General features: G+C 37.1%; 1 protein-coding gene across 21 annotated transcripts in view; it reads right to left on the minus strand.

Annotated features, from left to right (window-relative positions):
- DMD (dystrophin) overlaps positions 1 to 23,529 on the minus strand; it is a 1,308,223-nt gene that overhangs the window by 607,240 nt on the left and 677,454 nt on the right. For all 21 annotated transcript variants that reach the window (XM_069784897.1, XM_069784898.1, XM_069784912.1 and 18 more), the window contains one exon: positions 5,129 to 5,279. In XM_069784897.1, coding sequence (XP_069640998.1) covers positions 5,129 to 5,279 — 151 coding nt within the window. The remainder of the gene's footprint in view (positions 1 to 5,128; positions 5,280 to 23,529) is intronic.

Here is a 23,529-nt window from a genome sequence, read left to right on the forward strand (position 1 = left end):
AGAACATTAATCAAAGTACTAAGGATGTGTAAAATTCTAAGAAGAATGTAAAATAAAATAAAATAAATAAACAGTGTAGAATTTGTTTTCAACATAATAGCAAGGGATTGTCTGCTTTTGTTATTAACAAAATATTAGCCAATAATACATTTCTGCTAGATATAAATCCTTCCAGATATGCCCTTGCAATATGAATGACATAGTAGTATGTACCATGATCATTCTAATTAAAGAGTTCTCCAAACCAATGCTAAATTGGTTTCTCATTGATTCCACATTTTGTATTTTCTATCTCTTATAGAATAATTAAGCAATCATAGACATCTCTTTGATGAGAAAGAGTATTTTGCCACATTTCTACTATTTCTCTGAAAATGTTTCATAACACCAAAAAACACTAGTCAAAATTGAACCAGGTGGAACAAAATTGAACCAGGTGGAACAAAATTGAACCAGGTGGAACAAAATTGAACCAGGTGGAACAAAATGGAATCCAAACTGGAACAAGAAGAATCAGAGATTATTGGTATAACCTTTATCATTCAGTAAAGTAGGAAATAAATCTAAAATACAAATTCTAAAAGATGAAAGCCACAATTATTATATTAAAAATATATTTTTACAAGTTTTATATTTGGGGGAAAACAGAGTAAACTATCCACCCACTTACCACTGTGGTTTTGTGGTATGAGATAATACGTGGCCTCAAGCACTGAAACACTTTTTTTTCTCCCATATCCTCTGATTCCATTTGTGCTGTATTCCAGAAAGAACTGTTTAAATTTAGTGCTTATTAAATCATCAATATCCATATAATCCAATTTAGATATAAAAGAGAAAAATTATTAGCATGACTATGACTTTCAGCACCGAAGCCTTGATTCTTTATATCTTTTTACTTTAAACATCTACAAGACAAAAATGTGACATTCCTGACATTATAGTGCAGTAGAGGGAAGGTCCAGAGAAGGCATGAGTCATTCACAAGCCTTTTGCAGGCTTGGAGAAGTACTCTAAAATGTAAATGCTGGAAAATTCAATGTATGAACAATTTAAGAGAGATCTGTAACTTAACAAGCAATTTCTATATCCACAGTATCCTCGGAAGCCTGAGTATAATTAGCAAGGCCACTACCCGATAATTTCAAAATATTACTGATTATTTAAGGTACTCTGTGAACTTAAAAAATAAACATTGATATTTATGCCTGTAAATGAAAGTAAATATTTGAGAAATTAATATTTATATAATAGAAATATTTTTGAAACAATGAAATTACAGAAAATAAAGTCCAGCCCTTGCCTGTTTAGTGGGAAGTACCCATCACTGACCAGTAACAATAGATGAACATCATGAACACAAAGAAATTGTCTCAAAATTCAGACCCAGAACCTAATTGTTTTACTATTAAAAACACCGCACCACCTAAAATAAGAAAATAAAGTTAAACTTGCAACCCAAAAGTGGATACTAAATATAGACTGCCGAGCAATTCTTAATACCACTGTAAAGAACAAATATTCTGGATGTTCTATATTTTTAAAATAAAAATACTATTTTTAAATTCTCAGGTAATGATTCAGGAATGTAACTTGACAGTCTAGTTCTGAAACTGTTGAAGAATTCCCCTTTTTGTAGCTGTCTTTTTAGCATTTATCTATGGCACATGAACACCCCCCCACCACCACCTCTGTTTGCTTCTTTGCTGCATATTAGCCTGGCATTAATTTCCAGTATAACCTTTACTTTTTTTTTTTTTTTTGCATATGAAATGGAATGTAGATTGGGGCTGCAAGGCAGACCATAAGAAAAAGAAAAAAGAAATAACAAATTTTAGTTGGCTGAATGTTAGAATATCATTTGCAGTCATCTATGGTGAGATCCATCCATAAAATACAGCACCTGAGCTATCTTGATGATGGTATGGATGGTATTTCAGTTTGGATAATAGTGTGCTATTTTGAGAACTCACGTTCTAAAAAGAGGAATAGGCACAGGAAATAAGAGTCAAGTTGCCTAGCTATCATATGAAAGCAGATTAGAAAACTGTGGCTTTAGTTTACTAAATGAGATCCAATAGGGAAAATGACTACAGCCTGTAAGAACAGAAGGGGATAAACATCAGGGAGTAAATAAAACTGAACTACAACTCAGTCTTGGCACAAAAATAAATAAACTAAGCACAAATGCAGGAAGTTGAAGTTAAAGTCACCAAGCATTAAGGAGTGAAGAGACAGAAAAAACTTTCAGTCAGAATAATGAAAGCAAAAAAAAATCTTTAACTACTTTCAAGACAGAGTTCAATATGTTTCAAAGGGATTATATGATATGCTATCTGTAAAACACCCTTTTAAATCCTGTGTCTCCTAATCATAAAAGAAGTCAATTACAATTTCTTAAAAACTGAAATGTGGCATTTCTTTTCAACACCACAAGTCCTGCTCTCAAACAGTCTTAGTAAAAAATTCACAATAAGAGTATTTAAGTATTCATGACCTGAAATGAAACAACTCTATTATTAGGTTTTGTTCACTTTATATACAATGCATAAATGTTGTTTAATATCATGCCATTGTGCAGCAAAAAGGAACACACCTCCCCTCCTCAAATACACCTGAAAGAATGTAATTACCTCTTAACCTATATTAACATAATCACCTAATCATACTGTTGACTGTTTCATTTTACATTAACATTTGACTCTATGTATTTACTGAATGTTAATGAACACATTAATCTTTACTTTTCCAAAGTAGTCCTACATAGAAATAGTATTACACATCTGAATGTTTTGTAAATTTTTTTTCTAAAAGAGTTCCTCATTGAATGCAAGACTATTCACTTGCTTGTGAAAGCATTTTCAAACAAATCCTGTTAATTCTGAACATGGTTCACTAAGCAGCATGATCTCATTAATGAAACAAGTTGCTAATCTAGTAAATCAAAATGCTCAGCTGTTTTGACTGTTTACCTAATGGAAATTCTAATGATGTCTTCTATCAGCCTCACAGAAGCCTAACACTTTTCAGACAAGACCCAGCAAAATAAAGAACGAACCAATGAAGAGAATGGGAACAACGCAACTTCAAACTAAACATTCTTTCACAACTAACACTGGGTCTGCATTCCTGAGGTTAGTTGGAATATTTTCACACTGAATTTTCATTAGAAAGGTAGTTTTGTCTGTTGTACTGAATTAAATGAAATGTTTGAGAGACAAATTCATGAGTTCCTGAGGTTTCTAACACAAGGGAAAAAGGAAGAAAGAAAAAGCTTGATGGACTGCAAAAAGAAAATCTTGGTAGAAATCATTCTGGAAACATATGTTCAAAACTTTCTCATATATTGCAAGAGAAAATAACAAACGGACAACAGATGAGAAGGAGGCTAGGTCAAAGGGAAATGTAAAACAGAAGCAGTCTTCTACACTGAAATCTAACCTTCTGCATAACAAGGCATTATCTCAGGGTCTTTCAGTGTGATGTTCAATTCAGTATGAACTTCCTTCTCAATGATGACAAGAAAATAATGTTTCTAATCTGTTGGGACTGTGAAATGTGCTACACACCTGGTGCATTTATAACATCTATGATACATCTTACCTTGGTCTGGGCACTCCCAAAAATCAACCTCTTTTCAGAGAGAAAATACTGTTTTAGAAAGAGTTAGAAAAAAAGGAGACAAACACTTTTTCCACGGATCCATTTTTTTTTCTAAGTGCTCATTTGAAGCTGCTCAAGGGTACCGGAATAGTACTGAGGAGGGTGATGGAGCAGAGACAAAGCAAAGAAGAAAGGGTAAGGCTTTGTGACACTGTATTACTATTCGTCACATAGATACTCATGTCTTTCTTTAGTATTTTATGTGTTTTTCAAATAAATGCAGAAAACTGTGGGACAGAGAAAGGGAGACAAAATTTTGGTGAAAATACACAAGCTCTGCCTACCTTTTATATACACAATAAAGAGCATCTTTAATACCTTGATGACATTCTATTTTGTCAGCCAGATTGTACACTTCTTCAGTGTTCAAAGCGTTGATAGTCATTTGCAGAAAAATATTTACGTGCTATTTTAACTACTTCAGCTTATTGTATTACTTAAGAGTTGTATCTTTTTTTTATACTTGCGCCGCATGATCTGGTTTGCTTTTCAGTTCAGCAGTTTTACAGTCAAGAAATAGCAGCTTAAATCTTAAACAGGTGACTTTAAATATTAAAATTCAAAAGACATTATTTTAACATTTTTTAACTGCAGGCCAAAAAGTAGATTAGTGTTGCATTCAAAACAAAACTGTGCCTTTAATATTAGATAGACCTAACTTCTTTCAACCTGAAATCCAGTAATTCAAGCCAACAATTCAAATGTACAAACGCCGATTAGTTTAACAGAATTTTTTTCTTATGCACAGGTAGTAATTTATAACATGAATCCAGAATTTAGTCAAGCCATGTTATTCAGCTGAACCTATCAACTTGCAAACCATCAGTTTAGAATTAATTCTTCACACCTATTACCATTTCAATCATACAAGAGGGAAATGAAATAAACTACCAAGAAACTAGAGTTATTATTTTCCTTACGATGCTCAAAGAGCTTGCAAGATGAAAAGCATACAAATTGGAACTGGACACAGAGGAACTAAGTGGCTATTCTGTCACACTGCATTTCACAAAAAGCATCCTCAAGGTTCTTCAATTAAAACATGAAACAGGCAAAATAAACAAAAGTTGCATGACATAGTTCATGGAATATCTCTTGTACAGCTCAGTGCTTAATCACATTTCTTCCACAAGATTTTAAAATTAAGTCTGATACTTCTGCTGGTCATAAGTATCAAATGGAAATTAATGAACACTTTAAATAAAGACGAAAAAAATACGTAACTATGGAAGTACCACAATATACCATGTTATCCTATATTTTACTGCTCTTAAAATTTTTTTTTAAAACAAACTAGTGAAAATTCTTAGTTGACAAGGACAACCGATATATCTGACCAAAATTGCCAGTGGCCACTCAACACTAGAAATCGTCCTTAAATGAACTGCAAAACTATGCAGAGTACCCAGACCTGCAAATTTCTAATCGCTGCAGAAAAACAGGAAATGGGTTCATCAAATCATACCTGGAGAAACTGGTTGGTTTTTGCATGACCCACATCTCCAGCCTCTACCTGTGCTCTCGACAGCTTCTCTTCAGTTTCAGTTAGCCAACGATTAAAGCTCTTCATGTCACAGTGAAAAAGCCGCCACTTTTCCAAAGCTTTGTCAAACCGTCTGCAAGTATAAAAGGAGATGAAATAACTACCTGGATATTTTATTTATTGACTACAGAAAAAAAAAAAAAAAAGGAAAAAAAAAGAAAAATAATAATGTTGGATGTCTCAGGTTAAATTTGGTGTGATGGTGATGGCATCGTATATTAACATTTCTAACAGTAATATTGAGTGGAAACATGGTAGCACTTCTGAACGGTGAAATTATCATTAAGCATATGTGTCACAAATCAGTGTCTTATCAATTTTTTAATTCTTTTCAATGTTTCAAATGAATTCCATGGTCAAAACATGTTTTCAGTTTTCACCTTTATTAACCCACACTAACTCACATCATAAGTACAACACCCACAGGCCCCAGCGTAACTGGGCATACCCCTCCATCAATGTACTTGGATCCTAGCATGAAGAAAACACCAGTGCTGATAAAAGGCTCCTAACACACCTTAGTAATTTGCTATAGCTACCAACACTGCAAACAGGCACTGCTGGCTAACATACAGGCTGTGTGTTAAGACGATACAATGATTTCTAGATCCCTTTTCAAAGGGAAAATAGCTTAAAACATCTGTGATGCACCTGACCTACCATATCATAAGACAAAGAATGAAAAAACAGTAGACAGATTCTTAAATCCTTACTTCCCAAATTTAGTCCCATGTTCCTATTATGATTCAAGGAATTATTTTTTTTTTGGTAGAAATATGAATTGTAATATTATATGTAACACAGATGCAAAACACTATTATTTTTAATGGAAATTGCTGCAGCGAGAGACTACTCCAAAGGTTCCCAGGCATATACTGCAATTCTGCTCCAGTTTTACTGAGAAACTCATTTTGTCTGCCTCTCCAATGGATACAAATGTTCATTTATTATTATTGCAAAGAAAATGCAACTCCCTTCAAAGGAATTTCTACTTGTATTGTGTAAAGGGACCCTTTATTAAACCCTTTTTTCTATATAAGTTTCACTTCAATTTGAGTATTTGAAAAAGATAGTTATGCAAAAATTAAAATTCCTGAAATACAAGGATGATTGAAACAAAATTAAAATATTAAAAAATAGGGTTTTGTACAATAAGCAAGGATGAAAAAAATTACTACCACATCCATCTGCAAGTCTAGAGTCCATTACATAAAAGACCATGTAAGTACTTCTGGCACTTTGGGAAGATCTAATCTGTTTTTGTCCAAAGTGACTGACTGATCTTCTGGTTCAAGATCTGTTTGCCTTAGCAACTGCCAAGTACTAAAGAAATGAAATAAAGACAGGATTTGTTTTTTTTTTTTTTGCAGGTGGCCTATGTCTTAAGGAATTCAGTTATCCTATGCTTTGGATTGGTGTCAAAATATGATCCCTAATCAGAGATTAGCTAGAATGTTTTGCTAGCAGATCATCATTAAACACGCTACTGTTGTTTAGTTTAATAATCCTCCTTTACAGGATTATAAAAGGTTTTAGGGTGTACTTAAAGGATAAAACCAAAGATGCTCAATTATTTTTCTAGGAAGTAATCTGGTTCTGTATGGACAAACTATATGATTGTTTGAATGTTAAAGAGTTTAATTCACCAAATAAAATCATGTTATCAGGGAATACAGACCACCTCTTCCATTGTACTGATGATTTTTCCTTTTTTAGAAGAAAAAATGTAAGGCTTTTTTCTCTTCTATTGGCTATATGTTCCCACCTTTGTTTTCACATTTAAAAAACTTTTAATGCCATACAGTATAAAAAGCACTATATCCATTCATAACCATCTACAGAAGGATATATACTTTTCCCTGGACCTCATTTTCCGGTAGACAAAGAATATTTATTTTGCTGAACACACCTATACAGAGATGCAGTTTTCTTACTTCTAACATACTGCATACAGTAATCACTTTTGATGAATAATAAGCAAAATAGAGTTGGACTAGCAAGCAGTGAAACAGAGACTTTGTACTTAGTCTGTTACATTAACTATAAGATAGAGAAAATATAAGGCATAGAAACCCCCCACAATTAGCAATCTATGAGATTTTTTTTTTTTTAAAAGCATTTGATCACAGAAAGTAGTTGAGACAAAAGTATTCTTTGTACCGTTCTACTAGGTTGGTCATAAGATGCTGAAGGAAAAATAATAATTATTTAATTAAAACCTTTAAAAACACACTTTAAAAGAACAGAAAAGACTTTTTGGAGTCTAAATTCTGCATAGAAGAGTAGTCCTCTAACTCTCTGTGAATCAACTCTTTTTGTTCCTCAAGCAGAACTTGATTCATGGGCCCTGAGGTTAATAGCTGCTAAACACTAGAACCTTTATTTGATTTAAAAGAGAATAGTTACTGCTTAGTCCTATGCAGTCCAAACATGCATTCCAAACCACTCTAATAAATGACAATGTGTTCAGTAAATTTCATTGGAAATGGACACAGACAAACTATCAGAATAGATCAGGTAATCTTTATTCTATCGATTTTAATATGGCTGCATGTCTGATAAAGCCACGGTAAAGAAGGTGTCAGAGCTCTGCACTGATTAACCAAATGATCAGTCATGACATTAATAGTGATGACAGATAAAAATGGAGAAAGATGCAGCCTGGGACAAAACAACACGTCATAACATTCAGAATAGAGAATCTTACCAGCTAAAACTATAAACTATTTAAGAAAAAAAAAAAGGCATAAAGATCAAAAAGTAGTTTATGGAAGGACTCCCCTAAGCCTTTATGGGCTGACAGCTTCCCACAGAAGCTGACATAAGTCTCTTTGCTCCCTATAAATTCAAGCTGTAGTAAGGTTTTAGTATACTGTGAAGCTGTTATTTAAATAGCATTCTCACAGATTTTATTTTGGAACCCAGTATCAACCATCTCAGAAACTGTTAGAAAAGACCAAACACAAAATAACCAGTGCACAAAACCTGGGTCTACTTAAGAATGAAAAATATATACAAAGATTTATAGTAATTTCTACACAGTAACAGTTGGTGGAATATTGCTGTTGAGGCATCAAACTGAGTACTAGAAAACATCTTTCAAGAATAAGCACAGCTCATGCACTCAAAATATTTTTGTTGAATACATTAGGGAAAAGTATCATTTGAAAACACATTTTACAAAAAGCGCGTTATGGTAATCAAACATCTACACTGCTATAACATCTTATGCCACTGTAACTTTCTTCTATGATCTGTTCCCTTCGAACAGCATAACCCTCTTGAGATGGTTAGGCATTTGTTTCCACCTTTGCCCTATCAATTGTGTCCTTTGCATTTTTCTCTCTTTATCAAGCAATGCCAGCTGGAGACATCACAGTTTTAAAATCAATGGCTTGAATGTGGTCTACTTCTCATTACTGTTATGAAACCTAACCACAATCACAGTAAAAATCTTACATAAGTTTAAATTATGTTCAAAGAAATACATTTAGATTCCTAGTTGATGTTTATGACCCCTCTGCTTAGCTGCAGATGAACACAGGAGTTGTTTAAGATCTGCCATGTGTGCTGCATTTGTTAGCAATATTGTAAGCAAACAGACTATTGATCCAGTTAAAAACTGTACTCACTCACCTAACTTATTTATTAAAATGACAGTGATCATTCATCATGCTTATCATATTTTATTTTTCAAAATGAGTCAAACCATAACTGAAAGGCACATTATAATATATTTTTTAACTACCTTACTCTGAATTACAAGGAAAAACCTTATTTTACATTTTAAAAAAATCACCTAGAAAATAAAAGTTAAAATCAATTTCTTTTGGTCCAGTATGGTTTCTCATTTTGGACACTACATTAAAACAGCTTTCCTCCCGCTCCTCACAAAATGACATTACTCTTCTCAGCATGAGGAAGTTTATCAGCAGCAAAAATTCAGTAGGGGTTGATATTAGTATCATTTCATTTGCATTCCAGCACTTGCAAATTGAATATCCCATCACTCTCCACTCTTCCTCGCTTTGCTTTGGCTAACCAGAGTTGCAAGGAGAAGAAAAGAGAAAAGTTGCAGTGAGAAGATATGTATATTCAAAACTTAGAAATTTATATACTAGGGCTTATTGCTCATGTCCTCATGTTACTCAGTATAATAAGTATAAACCAATGTTAGGCATCAGTAAAAAAAGAGAGGAAATTTATGGACAGGAAAATCCACTAAAATTCAATGCTCTTTCAGTGATTAACTGTACTTAAATAGTGTTACAATGATAACAGAAAACGCAGTTGTTGCTGCAGCGGCAGGTGCAGGTTCATTTGAAATGGGGGGTGAAAGGGGACATCACCCTGCAGCTTCATGCTCACACTGTGTGTTATGGGACACCCCTCCTGGGTATACCTGAGAGCTTCCCCTGCCAAATCTGTGTATTACAACCTTTTACTCACAGTACTACTTCAAAGAGCTTTTTAAAATTTAAAAACAAAGTGGCTTTTGTTTGTTTGTTTTACCATTTGCAATCCTGTTACCAGGTGGCAAGTTCAAAACCCACAAAAGGAGAAGGCTAATTAACTACAGACGTTGAGCAGCTAAGTTGCTGAAGCCTTGGCACAGCAGAATGTACGTGGTAAAAATTTGTAAGTGAATTCATAAAACAGCAATGCTCTGAGGACTATGAAAACTTAGAAAGACTACGGCTGCCTCAGGAAACCCCAAGCACACAATGTGGAGGTTAGGAAAGCGTCATTACAGGCCTTGTGATCTGTATATTCTTACTTAGGGATCCACCCTTGTTTGCTGTCAGAGACAAGTCACTGAGCTAAAAAAAAAAACAGTGTATCCATTCGTCTGTATCTTCATCTACTTAATCCCTTTCCCTTTGACAGGCATAAGTGAAAATGGTGTGGATAGCAGGTGACTGTCTGATATTTGGGCAGTATTTCCTCTTTGATGTGTCCTCCCCTCCTGCTTTTCTTAGCGTATGCTGGATAAGCAGATACAAGCTGGTACCCTGAAGCCAAGCGTTAGGTTTCATACAGACTCCAGACTAGAATGTGTGACTTGTATACATTGCAAAGGGCGTAAGCATTGTACATAAGCTGTGACACTTCGTGAGATAGCCTTATTCCTCTAACTTGAGTATGTTAGAGCTGACAAGTGAAAACCAAAGGGTACACCAGCCTAATTTTTATCCATATGCACTGACACTCCAGCAGAGAACATGTTAAGCGATTGCTTGAGGGAGCGATTTCCTTTTTTCCCATTAGCATGTAACAGATTTATTTTGGCTCTGGAAAGCAAGAGTGCAAAAAAGCAACCAAAAACTACTGCTGAGGTAATACGCAGGACAATTTACATTAAGCCATAAAAATATTAGTGCTTTCATTCCTTCAAAGATTATCACTCTACTAAACCTTTGGACTTGACTTGCTATAAGCAAAATTCAATATTCCTTGGTAGTATTGTATGTGATATTGCACAAAGATTTACAGATGCCAATTTGGATATGCTGTCAGTGGAACTCTGTACAACGGGATTGAACCTGATGTTCCATGTCCCAAGGCTGCCATTTTTATGAAGTCATGCAAAGGTGGAAGGAAAGACCTTTGAATATAGGAAAGTCACAAACAAGAGACGGTGTGCAAAAGGTTATTATTGGTTTGTTGTTATAAACCAAATCTTCATTTTGCATCTGTGTTTCAATTAATTCCTTGATATTTTGATAACATTCCTTGATAAACTATGAAACCCACTTCTATGATACATTCTGCTTTAGCAAAACTACACAGCCTGTTGGCCCCCATGAAAAAGAACACTATTAGTTATAAACTTTCCTAAAAGTCATGATTTATGTAATGGAAATTATTATTGTTAGAGACAAACACTCTCATTCATCATATTGCAAAAACATTCAGTAAACTTCATTTCTATACTGTTGCTAAACAATGTACTGTAGGATTATGCTAATATTAACCTACAAATTATGCAATTTTGTCAACTTGATTCAGCACAATTAGCACCTTGTAAAAATACACAAAACATCAAAGTAGTATAAATAATTATGTATTAGTATGTGAGAGCATTAACTTTAATACTTAAGGCCATTCTTATAGATAATAAAAGAAGAAAACTTTTTTTTGTCAAGCAACTTCTACGATTAAATTGCTTAAAGAAACAGCTAACCCATTTTCAGAGGTTTTGATGTTTTCATTTTATTTCACAGAATTCATGTCTTTTGAGTGCTTAATTTATATTTAATTTACATATCCCCTCTGCATTTGGACTAAAAGTGATGATCTCATTTTAGACGCTACTACATCTAGATCTTGCTCCCAGGTTTTGCTGTAGGTCCATTCTGGGACAAGACTGAGCTGTACTTATCTTATTCACCCCTCTGCACCCTGCTTTTCACCCACAAAATAGCAAATGATCAGAAATAAAAAAAATAAACTGCAACCAAAATAACCATAACAATGCCATCCATCATTACAAAATGTAATTTCTCTCCTCTTCCCAGAAAGTAGGTTCTGCAGCATTACATATAAATTAAAACCGTTATAAATTACATTACAAACATTTTTATATCTTGAATTGTATTGATTGCATTATTATCTTGCCCCAGTAGTCTGCAACTCAATTTCCCATCATATAGTTACTGATATCATACCATTCAGTGTCAATCACTGTACCAAAGACAATGACAATTAAATTGGCTATGAAAAAGCAAATCATGTCAGTCATTGCTGGTTTTAGACATACAAATTCATTTTTATGAAGCATGAGACACCAATAAACTTAATAACCATTTACAATTAATAATTACACAAAAACTTCATTGGGTTCTAATGGATGCCATGTCTCAAATAGTGTAAAAAGAAACACTCCATGTAATTTATAAAACATACATCATTCTTCCACACTAAATAAGGTTATTTACTATGCATATGAATTTGAACTCCAAAGTTCCACCTTTTTTTTTCCTAAAAAGTTTTCCTTCATCAGAATACAGATGAAATGATGTATTTTACAGAACTTTGCCTAGACACCTGGATTAAAAGCAGGTAAGAACTTTTCCCCAGAGAAAATAATGAAGTACATGATTAATTGTGACCTAGGTGAGAGTGGTATATTGCAACTCCCTTATACAAAATAAATTATTAATGCAATTGGTAATAAAACTACAAGTTTCATAGCTTGCCAAAGTGAAACTATCAAAAATTGCCATGATAAGAAATCCCTAAAGCAAACATTTTACCTGAAAAGAACAGTGGCTCAATTTTACAGAAATCCAAAGTAGTATTTCTGCCTGCATGTAAAGGGTATGCACACATTTCATCCTCACGACGGGTGACAGCATACACTGCGCTTCTAGCCAGGATGCTCCAGCAAATTATTATTACCCACCCTACAGTAGCATCCATCTGATAAAATGAATTATGCGTGAAAAATCGCATTCACTTCTGACTAACTGTCAGGGCGCTGTGCCCCCCCCTGCCCCTGGCACTCCAGGCTCCTTCCCTCACCTCAGGGGGTCTGGCCTGCTCAAGGCCAGCTCTGTTGTGGCACGGCAGCATGGCCTGCCATCAGGCTTTGGTGAGCCCAGCTCCCTGGCGAGAAACGACTGTGAGAAACCTCATCTGGGCTTCAGAGGCTTTGGAGCCATGTTTAAGCTCAGGCCCTGACCTGGGCTACTCTGCAGGTACGCCCACAGCAGACCCCGCTCACTGCACCCTGCCTGGCTCTGCCGCCCACCTCCAGGCACGGTGGGACCACCAGGAGAGGTCCCTGCCTGCAGTCCCCTACCCCAGCCCCGACACTCTCAAACACCCCTTCTGCCCAGCTCCAGTGCCCTTCTACTGGAGCCCGAAGCCTCAAACGGCCCGCATGCTGCAGTCTCAACAACACACAGAGCAAATATTTCCATGATCCTTCAAAATCCCCATACCTGCGACTCCAGGAGGGTGGCTAGACGGTAGGGCAGCCAGCACAGAGGACGCAGCCATGTTCTGGCAAGGGGCCTCAGCCTGCCCGGCCTGCCCAGCTGCACCTGTGTCCCACAGACCAAGCGCCCATTAAGTGCAATAGACAGGCTCCTGGGGAGAGACTCCAGGCTGGTTTCATCTGAACCGAATCCACTGCACTTTTCAGATCCCTCAAACTACCTGCTTGGGGTTTGTGCGGTCGGTTTTTGGTAGCAGGGGAGGGGCCGCAGGTGTGGCTCCTGTGAGAAGCTGCTAGAAGCTTCCCCGGCTCCAAATTGGACCCACCTCTGGCCCAGGCCAAGCCCATCAGCGACAGTGGTAACACCTGTGGAGAGCAGATTTAAGAGGGGACACCTGCAGGGAGTAGGGGGATTGGAATGTGAGAGGAACTCCTGTGCAGATTTGGAAGTCAGTGAAGAAGGAGGGAGAGGAGGAGTGGGGAGGAGGTTGATGCCCCCACAGCCCGCAGTGAGATGGCGGGCTGCCCCCCCCCAGCCCATAGAGGGGAGTGGGGGAGCAGATGCCCACCTGCAGCCCAAGGGAGAGAGGACCCCACACCGGAGCAGGGGGATGCCCCCCAAGATGGCCGAGCAAGCGGCCTCATGGCGCTTTGTTGCCGGCTGGACTTAAACCATGACACTACCATCCTAATTCATAAAAAAAAAAAAATTCCTTTCCATGAATTCATGGGCCAGAGTGTAAGTATGTGTAATGCAATATTGGAGGTATATATTACAGGATGTCCCCTCAGTATTCCCCTGTAATTACTACGAAGTGCTTAAATCCTACAATTTCCAATGACAGAATTCTTAGTTCAACCTGTAATGACATGTTTCATGCTCCAAAATTGTTCTGTTCAACTATTTTCACTGCCTATCTCAAAATCCCCCTACAATGGTGGCTTTAGAGCAGAAGGAATAACAGAAAACTGATGATATCAGTTAATGCTGGCTGTTGACTCCCTAAGTCTGAAAGATGTCATTTATCCTGTTTAAGGTGTGGCAGATGTGTACACAAATATATATACTGGCACAAGAAAATCAAACTTCCTCATTTCACTGAAAATCATAGCAATAACAGAGTACTTAGCATTATCTTCTTAAAATATTGATGCCTATATTTGCCTTAGGCATTTTTTACCTTTTAGAGTTTTTCAGTCAGTTAAAAGCCTTCTGAATAAGTGATTGGATTTTTTAAAAGTGTACAATAAAATTTCATTTAAAACACCTTTTCCCTTTCATTTGGAAAGTTCATTTGAGATGAGAAACCTACGTCCAAGTAACAGTTACTAGGTCTTATTGTAACAGTAGCATAAACAGCTCTATTTTTTTGAAACTGAAATGTTGATGAATCTCACAGAAATGATAGGAATTGGAAAAGCAGAGAAAATTGTATGAATAGATAAGAGCATGCATCATACTGCTAACCAACAGAAAATATTTCTCAGTCATAAAGAGCCTGTTCAGATAAAATCCTTTAGAGTATCTTTTCCATGTTTAACAAAAATATCTTAATTCAGATTCCAGTTAGTACAACAGAAAAACAAAAACCTCTACTATACACAGAAAGCATGTTTTTCAGTACCATTAAATCTTGATGAGTAGTTTGAGAGTCGTGACATTTGCAAACTTGCTTTTTACCTTTGACTACTGTGAACGATGATCTACTGTAGTTAAAGTATTTGCAATATTCAGGATAAACGGGAAAATACAATGCATTCTGTGGAAAAGTAGTTGAACGGTAGAAGTTACCATAACATTGGCAACTACTGCCATCTAAAAGCTCAAAAAATTAAATGCGGTGGTTATGAGGGATTTTATATATAAGTATATATACAAATATATATTCTCTATAAATATATATATGCTAATTATATGTCTTAATTTACAAAAATACATGTTCAGAGTATTATGTATATTAGTCTTGTGAATAACGGAAGACCTTAAACACTGTCAATTATAACTTATCAAGCTAGAAGTTCTTCATGAATAAATAGCAAAAGCCATATTGGCTATACCAGATTGTACTGGTAATAGGAGAATTTAAACAATGTACAGCTGCCTAAAAGGGTCAGTATCAGGAAGTTACTATCTATATTCTAAATAACATGAAGCAGAGAACAAGCTGCTCAGCAACTTGATAACTTAGAGAAAAATAGAAGAATAATTGCTTTCAATCTCCCTGTAAAATTATGAAGTTAGAGACTAAAGACCTGAGCAAAGTGCCTACATGTTATTATAAACCTAATGAACATTTGCCTTGTCATTTATTTTCAAGTTAATGTAATATAGTCCTAGAAAAATAAGACTTTCTAATGACAAAACCCATGTATTCTTTGGTGACCTGGAAATACATTTGCTCATAAATTCATTTCCTCTTTATGTTGTTGATTTGGAGCATGTTGATGCTGATACGTTTTCTGGATTACATAATTGTGTTTATCAAAGTAACAAATCACTAAAAGATTTTAATTTCTATACTTCAAGGGTGCTTTAAAAGCAAAACTCCTTCCCGTCAGTTTTTCCACGATTGACTGTATGCATCTGTTTGGAAAGTGGAGTCTTAATGTGTGTGGTACATGCAAGGCAGTAAAGAATCTCAAATGCATTTTCAGAGCAGCCTGCCAGCCCTACCAATTCTGGCAGCAGACTACTGCTTTTAGGCATAATTATTGTTGTACTCTTTTGAGTGGCGATTTATCAGGTTTTCACACTCTGGCAACTGGGGTAGCCTGGATGTCTGGGAATCCCTAATGAAAGGCTACAGTGTCTACATGGACTAAATTTACTGCATATGGACGGCATACATTGCAGTGGCACCTCGACCCTAGGTTTGAGATCTTCTAACTGAAAAACAGGTATGTAGACACACAGGGCCCAACTGAGAGGTAAGAAATAGTTACCCATATTAGCTCAGTCAACCTGACTATGATTTGTAAGATTATAATCTGTCAGTTTATAATTTATTAACTTTGTTAAATTATGATTTGGGGAATAAATTAATTCAAGCTTAGTTCCACCCCCATCCTTTCCTTCTCACTTGTCCACTATGCACCTATGCAGACACTGAGGTCAGCACAGAAGGAGGGGATGCCCCTGCAGCCCGCAGTGAGATGGCGGGCTGTCCCCCCCCCAGCCCATGGAGGGGAGCAGGGGAGCAGATGCCCACCTGCAGCCCGGGGAGAGAGGAGCCCACACCGGAGCAGGGGGATGGATGCCCCCCAAGATGGCCGAGCAAGCGGCCTCATGGTGCTTTGTTGCTGTCTGGGCTTAAACCATGACAGAGGGGTATATGCACAGAGGTGCATGCAGCATTTTCCCTGGAAACCTATATCATTAAGGGTTTATGGTATCCATAATTGGAAAAGATTACTTAAGAGAGGCACAAAATGCCGTGTCTGACATTAAATAATCCGGAAGTAGGACTTCGTTATCCAGCCTTACACATACATACACTATATTTCTTATTTAAATGTACACATATATCTTTATGTATACTATCTTATCATATATAAATAGATATGAATACATACGTACACACATGTATATACTGTACTATATATACTATATTTCTAACATCCATCCACCAGATTAGAAAGCTTTGCAGCAAGAAGAGATGTGACAAATAACCTCGATGATGAAAATAAAGTTGATGAGACCTTTTTCAGATCATGAAGTTGCAAAAACTTTTAAGTCAGGAACTGCACAAAAAGAAGGTTAACTCTATAGCAATTGGGATTGAGATCTATCTGATCAAATGGACCTCAACATATCTCAGAAAGCCATCTGGTCATTTTAAGCTTCCTCTATAGTCAATGTAGAGAACAGATAATATAAATATCTAAATTCAGATATAGACAGTACAGATATAGTGATATAGTATAGTACAGGTATACTGACACTGCAGGGGCATGCATATTCACCGATTCCCTTGATACAGAAAACACTTTCAATCTTACCAATACCCAAAGCAAACCTTCACATTTCTTCCTGTTCTCTGAATGTGGTATAGAAAGGACAAAGTGAATTCTGTGCACCCAGTATTTTGCCTGGCCCAACATTTCTTTGGTCAAAAGGAGTCCAAAGCCATACAAAAGCAGGGAGTTGAGACTTTAACACGTTCAGTGGATATAACAGGAATTTGATTAATATTGATAAGTAACTTGTTTCTCCCTCAAATGCTTGCCCATGTGTCTACAGTCACCTTGTACATGACTTAAAGTGAGACCACTCTGAAAACTGACAACTCCAGAGTGCTTTGGGTATATAATTTTCAACCTCCCACTTGTGACAAAATAATTCAGATCCTCTAGCATCCTAAGCACTCTTGATTAATAGACTTCTAAGAAGTGACTGACACTGAATGTACTGATTTCAGAAATCACTTGTCTTTCAGTGCAGATAAAGGGACTCCAGTCACCATACTTGCTTGTACAGCACAATTTAGGAGTATTGTAACATGCTGCCTTTGGAAGTTAAGAGAGGAATGCATGACATGATCTGAAAATCCAACAAGCTGATGCAAAATCTGGAGACCAAAGACCATTTGCCCACAGACTAGCTGAGCACATTTGCAGACAAGGAACGAGGTGTCTGGATCTGGTTGGTTACTGAAGACAAATGCGCAGCCAGAAGGCTCAACTTGTTACCATTGAACAGAAATAATGATGGATAGCAGAGCTGGTATACACTTAGACCTGGCTTGGGCTGACTGAAGCCATGCCAGAGCGCAAATAAGGGTGGAGTCAGCGATGCAAGTATATGCTACCACTTGATCTAACTCAGTTAGGAAAGTTTATAACAACTGGATGGAATAGGTTCCAGAAAATCACTATCAGTTCTGGAGGTAGCTCTCAGAAGCATAAACTGTGGCTGTCCAATACAGGTCTAGTAATCCCATTCATATCATCCTTCTACCTGTTCATCATTGATCTCAAAGAATAAAATAGGTGTGAAGCTAGCTGAAGTTATGCAAGCAAGTTATTAATTAAAAAATTGTTGCTGAGGTGATGCTAGAGGCCAGCTCTGTACAATGTAAGATGGTCAGCTACTGCTGCAAAGGCCTCAGTAAATCTTTCTGGGCAGTGGAGAGCCCACATTGTACATCCTATTCTTCAATCACCAGGAGAAAAAAGCAGAATATCATTGAAACAGACTCTAAGGTTATGCAGATTAAGACTGTAACAGGTAAGTTTAATGCAGTTTCTGCCTTCAGTTATTTCCTACCTGAAACCACTTTTTTTTTTTTTTTGTTTTAGAACACAGAAGCAAAACAGAAATCTAGTCTTTTGGGAACACAGCAGTACAGCAAGAATCAATAGAAGCTGAACAGACATAGCCTGTTTATCAGAGAAAAGAAGCTCACATATTATGAGGCTCTGATCTTTCATATAGTCCATATGTCAGTCCCACTGGACAGTGAGAATTAGTCACAGAAGAAAAGATCTGAAATGAAACTTAAAAATAAGCTTCATTTAAAACTGACTGGTTCATTTTAACAATATTTATACTCTCACAGTAAAGAAAGTAATTAGTAAAATACATGTGTATTCAGATTAGCAGTGTTTAAATTAGTCATAACAATATTATAAGTTTGTTTACTAGTCAATTTAGTTTTCTTGAGAAGATATTAAAGCTCTATTTAATAATATAATGAACATGTTCCGTTTTCTTCTGATGTCAGTACAGTAACTTTTACGTTCTTGTACAACAACATGCAATTATGATCCTAAAGAACTGTAGCAAGATTCCAGGCATAAGAAATTACAAAGAAGAGGAAGAGATGAGATTTCCAAGCAGTTACAATTAATTTCTAGTTATTAAGAGTCCCAGCTGGAGATATTTTTAGTTAATACTTGTTAATTGAACTGTCAGGTATATTAAAACAGACTTGATAAAGATGCCCATACTTTGCCACTGCTACTCTGACCTAACTATTTAATAAAGCTTATTTTACTTCTTTGTGGGGAAACTAACCAATGAAAAGTGGTGCATGAAGCTATACAGAGTATTTGTAGTGCATATTTCACTAAGTGAAGTTTTCATAACTCATATTTTGCTGTTTTAGAGACACCCACTTTGGTATGAAAATTCACAACTATAAATCTTTTCAGTATTATATCATAGCAGAAAGCTTTGAGTGTTTTATTAGCATAAAGAGTTGGGCAGCATGATGGAGTTGCCCATCTTTTAAACATGCAAACGTGGTCATGTTAGTTGGCACATACTGAGTTTGGAGGTGTGTCTACAGCACTAGGAGTATTAGGGTCTTTATCACCCCTCTGCGGCATACAAAACCATTAATCAGGCACTGTGAGAGATTAAGCCCAGGAACATTTTTGGAATGATGTATATTTGGCCTATTTCTTTCTGCAGCTATACCTTTTTTTGTGTCACAAAAAACCTTGAGAACTCTTTCTAGGAAAACTGTCCAGGATCCACAACAAGAGTTTTAATTGTTATGGAACACAGACTTATGTTGAATTTAATGTAGATGTTTTAATTTGCCCATAAAATCAAAGAGTTTGGAATTTGGAAATAAATCTTCCAAGAAAGTCTGCACTTTTCCTCAAAACACAATAATTAGATAGCTTGGATTGCGGCAATGTTCACTGTTTCACTGAATTTATGGAAGAGAATATCTAAGCAGGAAAGAATACTGAGGAAGGCTGTGAGCAACACATAGGGGAAGAAGTGGTATGTTTCTGCTGGAATAATATAAATTTCTCTACTTCAATATTCTTTGTTAGTAGGAAGTATGTCATCTATGATTATTAATACTTAGCACAATGAACAACTCAGCTTTCACAGTAAAAAAATGAGACGCTCTTAAGAGCAATAAGGTACAACTAAAAAGTATGGATTTACAACAGGGACTAAAGAGGCTTTAATTCCCCTGCCCTTATTAATCATATTTCCCACCTTTGTGGCTGGCATCTCAGGGATTGTGCCTAGCAACACAATTTTTCTCCAGCTTTTCAGATCCACTTGCCAGATACACGAGTTAGAGACAACTGGCAGTCTAGGCAGCAGCCAGAAAGAAATGGCAGTGTCTCCCTGAAAGACAACTTGACATCCCAATCCCTTTCATGGCACGTGACCTACCAGTGGCTCCAAGAGAATCGTTACTGCTTCTAAGACTTCCTGGAAAAATAACAAATAATTTCAAAATAACACTGCATTTTGCTTAGAGTTTGCAGAACTGCAGTTCTATGGCACAAACTTACTTATCAGCAGAAAACAGCACTGAAATAGATTTTCACAAAAAGATCTTGAGATTCCCCCTGCTTTGTCTGCAGCACTAAAGAAAGTGTTGAAAATCCCTTCTTGCTAGCCAGAGTAACCAGCTAACTGCAGTGGAAGCTCCCGCAATTGGTTCTCCACAGATACTTTATTCCCCTTCCTTCTGTAACTAGGAAACACAAAGCTATAGTCCCCTGAGGATAAAGTAGTGACAGCAAAATAGCTCTTTAAGCTACAGCAGCTTCCCCTTTTGGGGAGGGGGGAGGACTGTACAGTTCCATTTACAAGATGACAGTCAGCTTGATTTTTCCAAAAAAGAAAACCCTTAAAGTAGTTTAAAAAAGGCTCCCAGTCTCCTGCCAATTCCTTGGGATCAATACAGCATTCTCCCATTCAACTAATTTCTCCCAAATCGCTGTGGGAAAAGACACACTAAGTTGTTTAACTAGAGAAGAACACTTCCTTTTGATCAAGTTGTGGTAAGCTATATTTTAGCTCTCTGGGCCCTGATTATTTCTGGTTCAGTCCCAGGTAAATTTAGTGATTGTCATAGGCATATTCCAGCATCAGCAAAGAACCGTACTGATCCTAATGGTGCTTCTGCAGTAAAGCATCTGTACAGAAGGGACTGAAATTATTATGAAAGTGGTGCATAACTGCAGAAGAAAGAAATAGCTGACTACGCACATCATGCTACGTAAATACAGATAAAAATACTGCATTTACCCCAAGATCTGCCTTATATTTCTTAGAGAAATCTTACTTTAATTGTTCCTTTAACAACAGAAGGTCAAATAAGTAGGTTGAGATTTTAAGAAAATAGTTTTTAAATTTCAGAAATGATGGCTGTGTTTACTTAAAAAAGTAGAGCAGGTGTTTAGATTGCTTGAAATTAGGCAGGAAGAAAAGGTGCTGCTCATTTATAGACACATGCATACAAAAGAAAGGGAGGGAGATGAAAGGTAGAAGGAACCCTAGTGCTTTCTGTGCTAGCCAGGAAAAGGCTCAATAAAACAAGCTGTAGAAGAATAAAACAATCTTTCTTATTTTTGGACATTACCCCCAGGGAAAAGCTTTGACATAGCAGCAAAGTCTACTTACCTATGCTTTGCTTCCCTTACATGGCAAACATCTCAAGGCTCCACTTCAGGGGGTTTTACTAGATGGAATTACATCCTTGTATTACAAGGTTCTGTAATTAATTTATTCTACTTACTATAAATATGTCTCAGTAGAAAACTGGATGACAGAAGGAGCTGCACATTAGCAGAAATCACACACAACACACCATTTATATTACTTACAATATCAAGAGCATTAAAATGAGAATCCCTAAAACCATATTTAATCCTAATTGTTAGATTCTTCATTGTCGCAAGTAAAATCTTCTTAACAACTTCTAGGTAACTTCGAATAATTTTTTTTCTACTAGTAATTTAATTCAACAGCCATCTCCATAGAATAGTTTAGCTGTGTATGAGCAATATACGTATGTACACTTGTCTGTATATATATAAAGGCTTTATTTCAATTTTTCAGTCTTTGCCTGGTATATACTGATGACTTTGGTGCATAATTTCAAAATTGCCTTACATTTCAAAACATACTTCAGGTACAAAAATGCTGACTAGAGAAAACGTTTAAATTCAAGGATTATCACACCACTGTAGCCAAGATTTCTTGTGCTTTTTACCACTAAGTGGCAAAACCAGTGGTGCAGTAAGAGCCCAAGACTAAAATTCAGACTTCCCATTCAGAATCTGTGTGTCACTCTGGCTTAGTAACCTACCTTTTTGTGACTCAAACGGTACTAATGCAAAACCTAACTGCAAAAGATTTGCGCAGATGGAGTGCGAGATTAAATCTGTTTACCACTGTCAAGGCTGAGGTGGCTGGGTGCTGGGTCCTGTCCAGGGTGGACATATGCTGCACAGCCTTCCACCTTTGCTAGTCACACAGAAATAGCCCATCTGCAGCAGCTCCACTATTTGTCAGGCGGTTGGCTAGATCGGGGGTTATGTAACTGGGTAACGGCTGAAAATTTGGGAAAGCTGTAAAAATTAAACCAAATCTAGTAAAGCTTTCCAAATCCAGTTGTCTAGTGATGGTCTTCATGGCTTTAAGGCTTTAGGCTGCAGTCAGGCTTCGTCCTTCTGCCTTCGTTAGTCACCAGGCTTAGGGAGAAGCAGCACGAACACTCACAGGCCTCTTCTTTGAAACACTCACAAAAAAAAAATAGTAAAACGAAGTTCCCAAGGTGACAGCTGAGCTGGAACCACTGAAACCAGCAGAGTGCCAGGGGACTGTGGGTATCACGGCCTCACTGGCCCTGACTAGCCTCATTTGGACCCACACCCCTGCCCACGGGCCCAGGAGCCCCATTCCACGGCAGACGGACCTTGGACCTATGTTGCAGGTTGTCTCCTGGAAGGACCCCTTGTATCCACTCCCATTGTTGGCCTCATCTCCTGGATGAGCTCTGGACCCATGTTATAGTATTGTTTCCAGTCCTGTCTCTGGCCTTGTCTCCTTTGGCTCCTGAATATGCGCCCTGGGTGGGCCCTGGTCCTGGTTCATCACTTTGCCTTAGCTGGGACTGTCCATGGACCCTGTTAACCTGCAGCCACCTCTGCCCACTCAGGTCAGGTGCTGTGGGACTGTGCCCCAGTAAGGGCACTGCAGGTACTGGGGTCACCCTTGGCTCCTGGCTTGTCCTCTCTTGTGGAAGAGTCCTGCTTCTGCTACCTGACACAGAGCTCCTAACCTACGGTAATATTATATCAATACTGACCAATTGTGCAATGCAAAAAGTTTCGTGATTATACCCTGGTTTAGCATGGCTTTTGCAATCAGGGTTTTCTGTTAATATCATAAATATGGTGTGTTATGTGTACAATATACTGTAAACCTACAACTATGAAGCTAGTTCAAGTAGTAAGATCTTACACAAGTAAGAACACATCTGCTATGACCATCTAGTACTGTAGTTGTAAACTTCACTGAGCATGATGTGCTCCGCAGGAAAATACGGTGTTAGTCAACCTCATTGCTGCAAGTCTTTAAACCTAAAAGGGTGTCATTAACAAGCTGTGGCACTAA

The sequence above is a fragment of the Haliaeetus albicilla genome, chromosome 6 (assembly GCF_947461875.1).
Source record: "Haliaeetus albicilla chromosome 6, bHalAlb1.1, whole genome shotgun sequence".
NCBI classification, from domain to species: Eukaryota; Metazoa; Chordata; class Aves; order Accipitriformes; family Accipitridae; genus Haliaeetus; species Haliaeetus albicilla.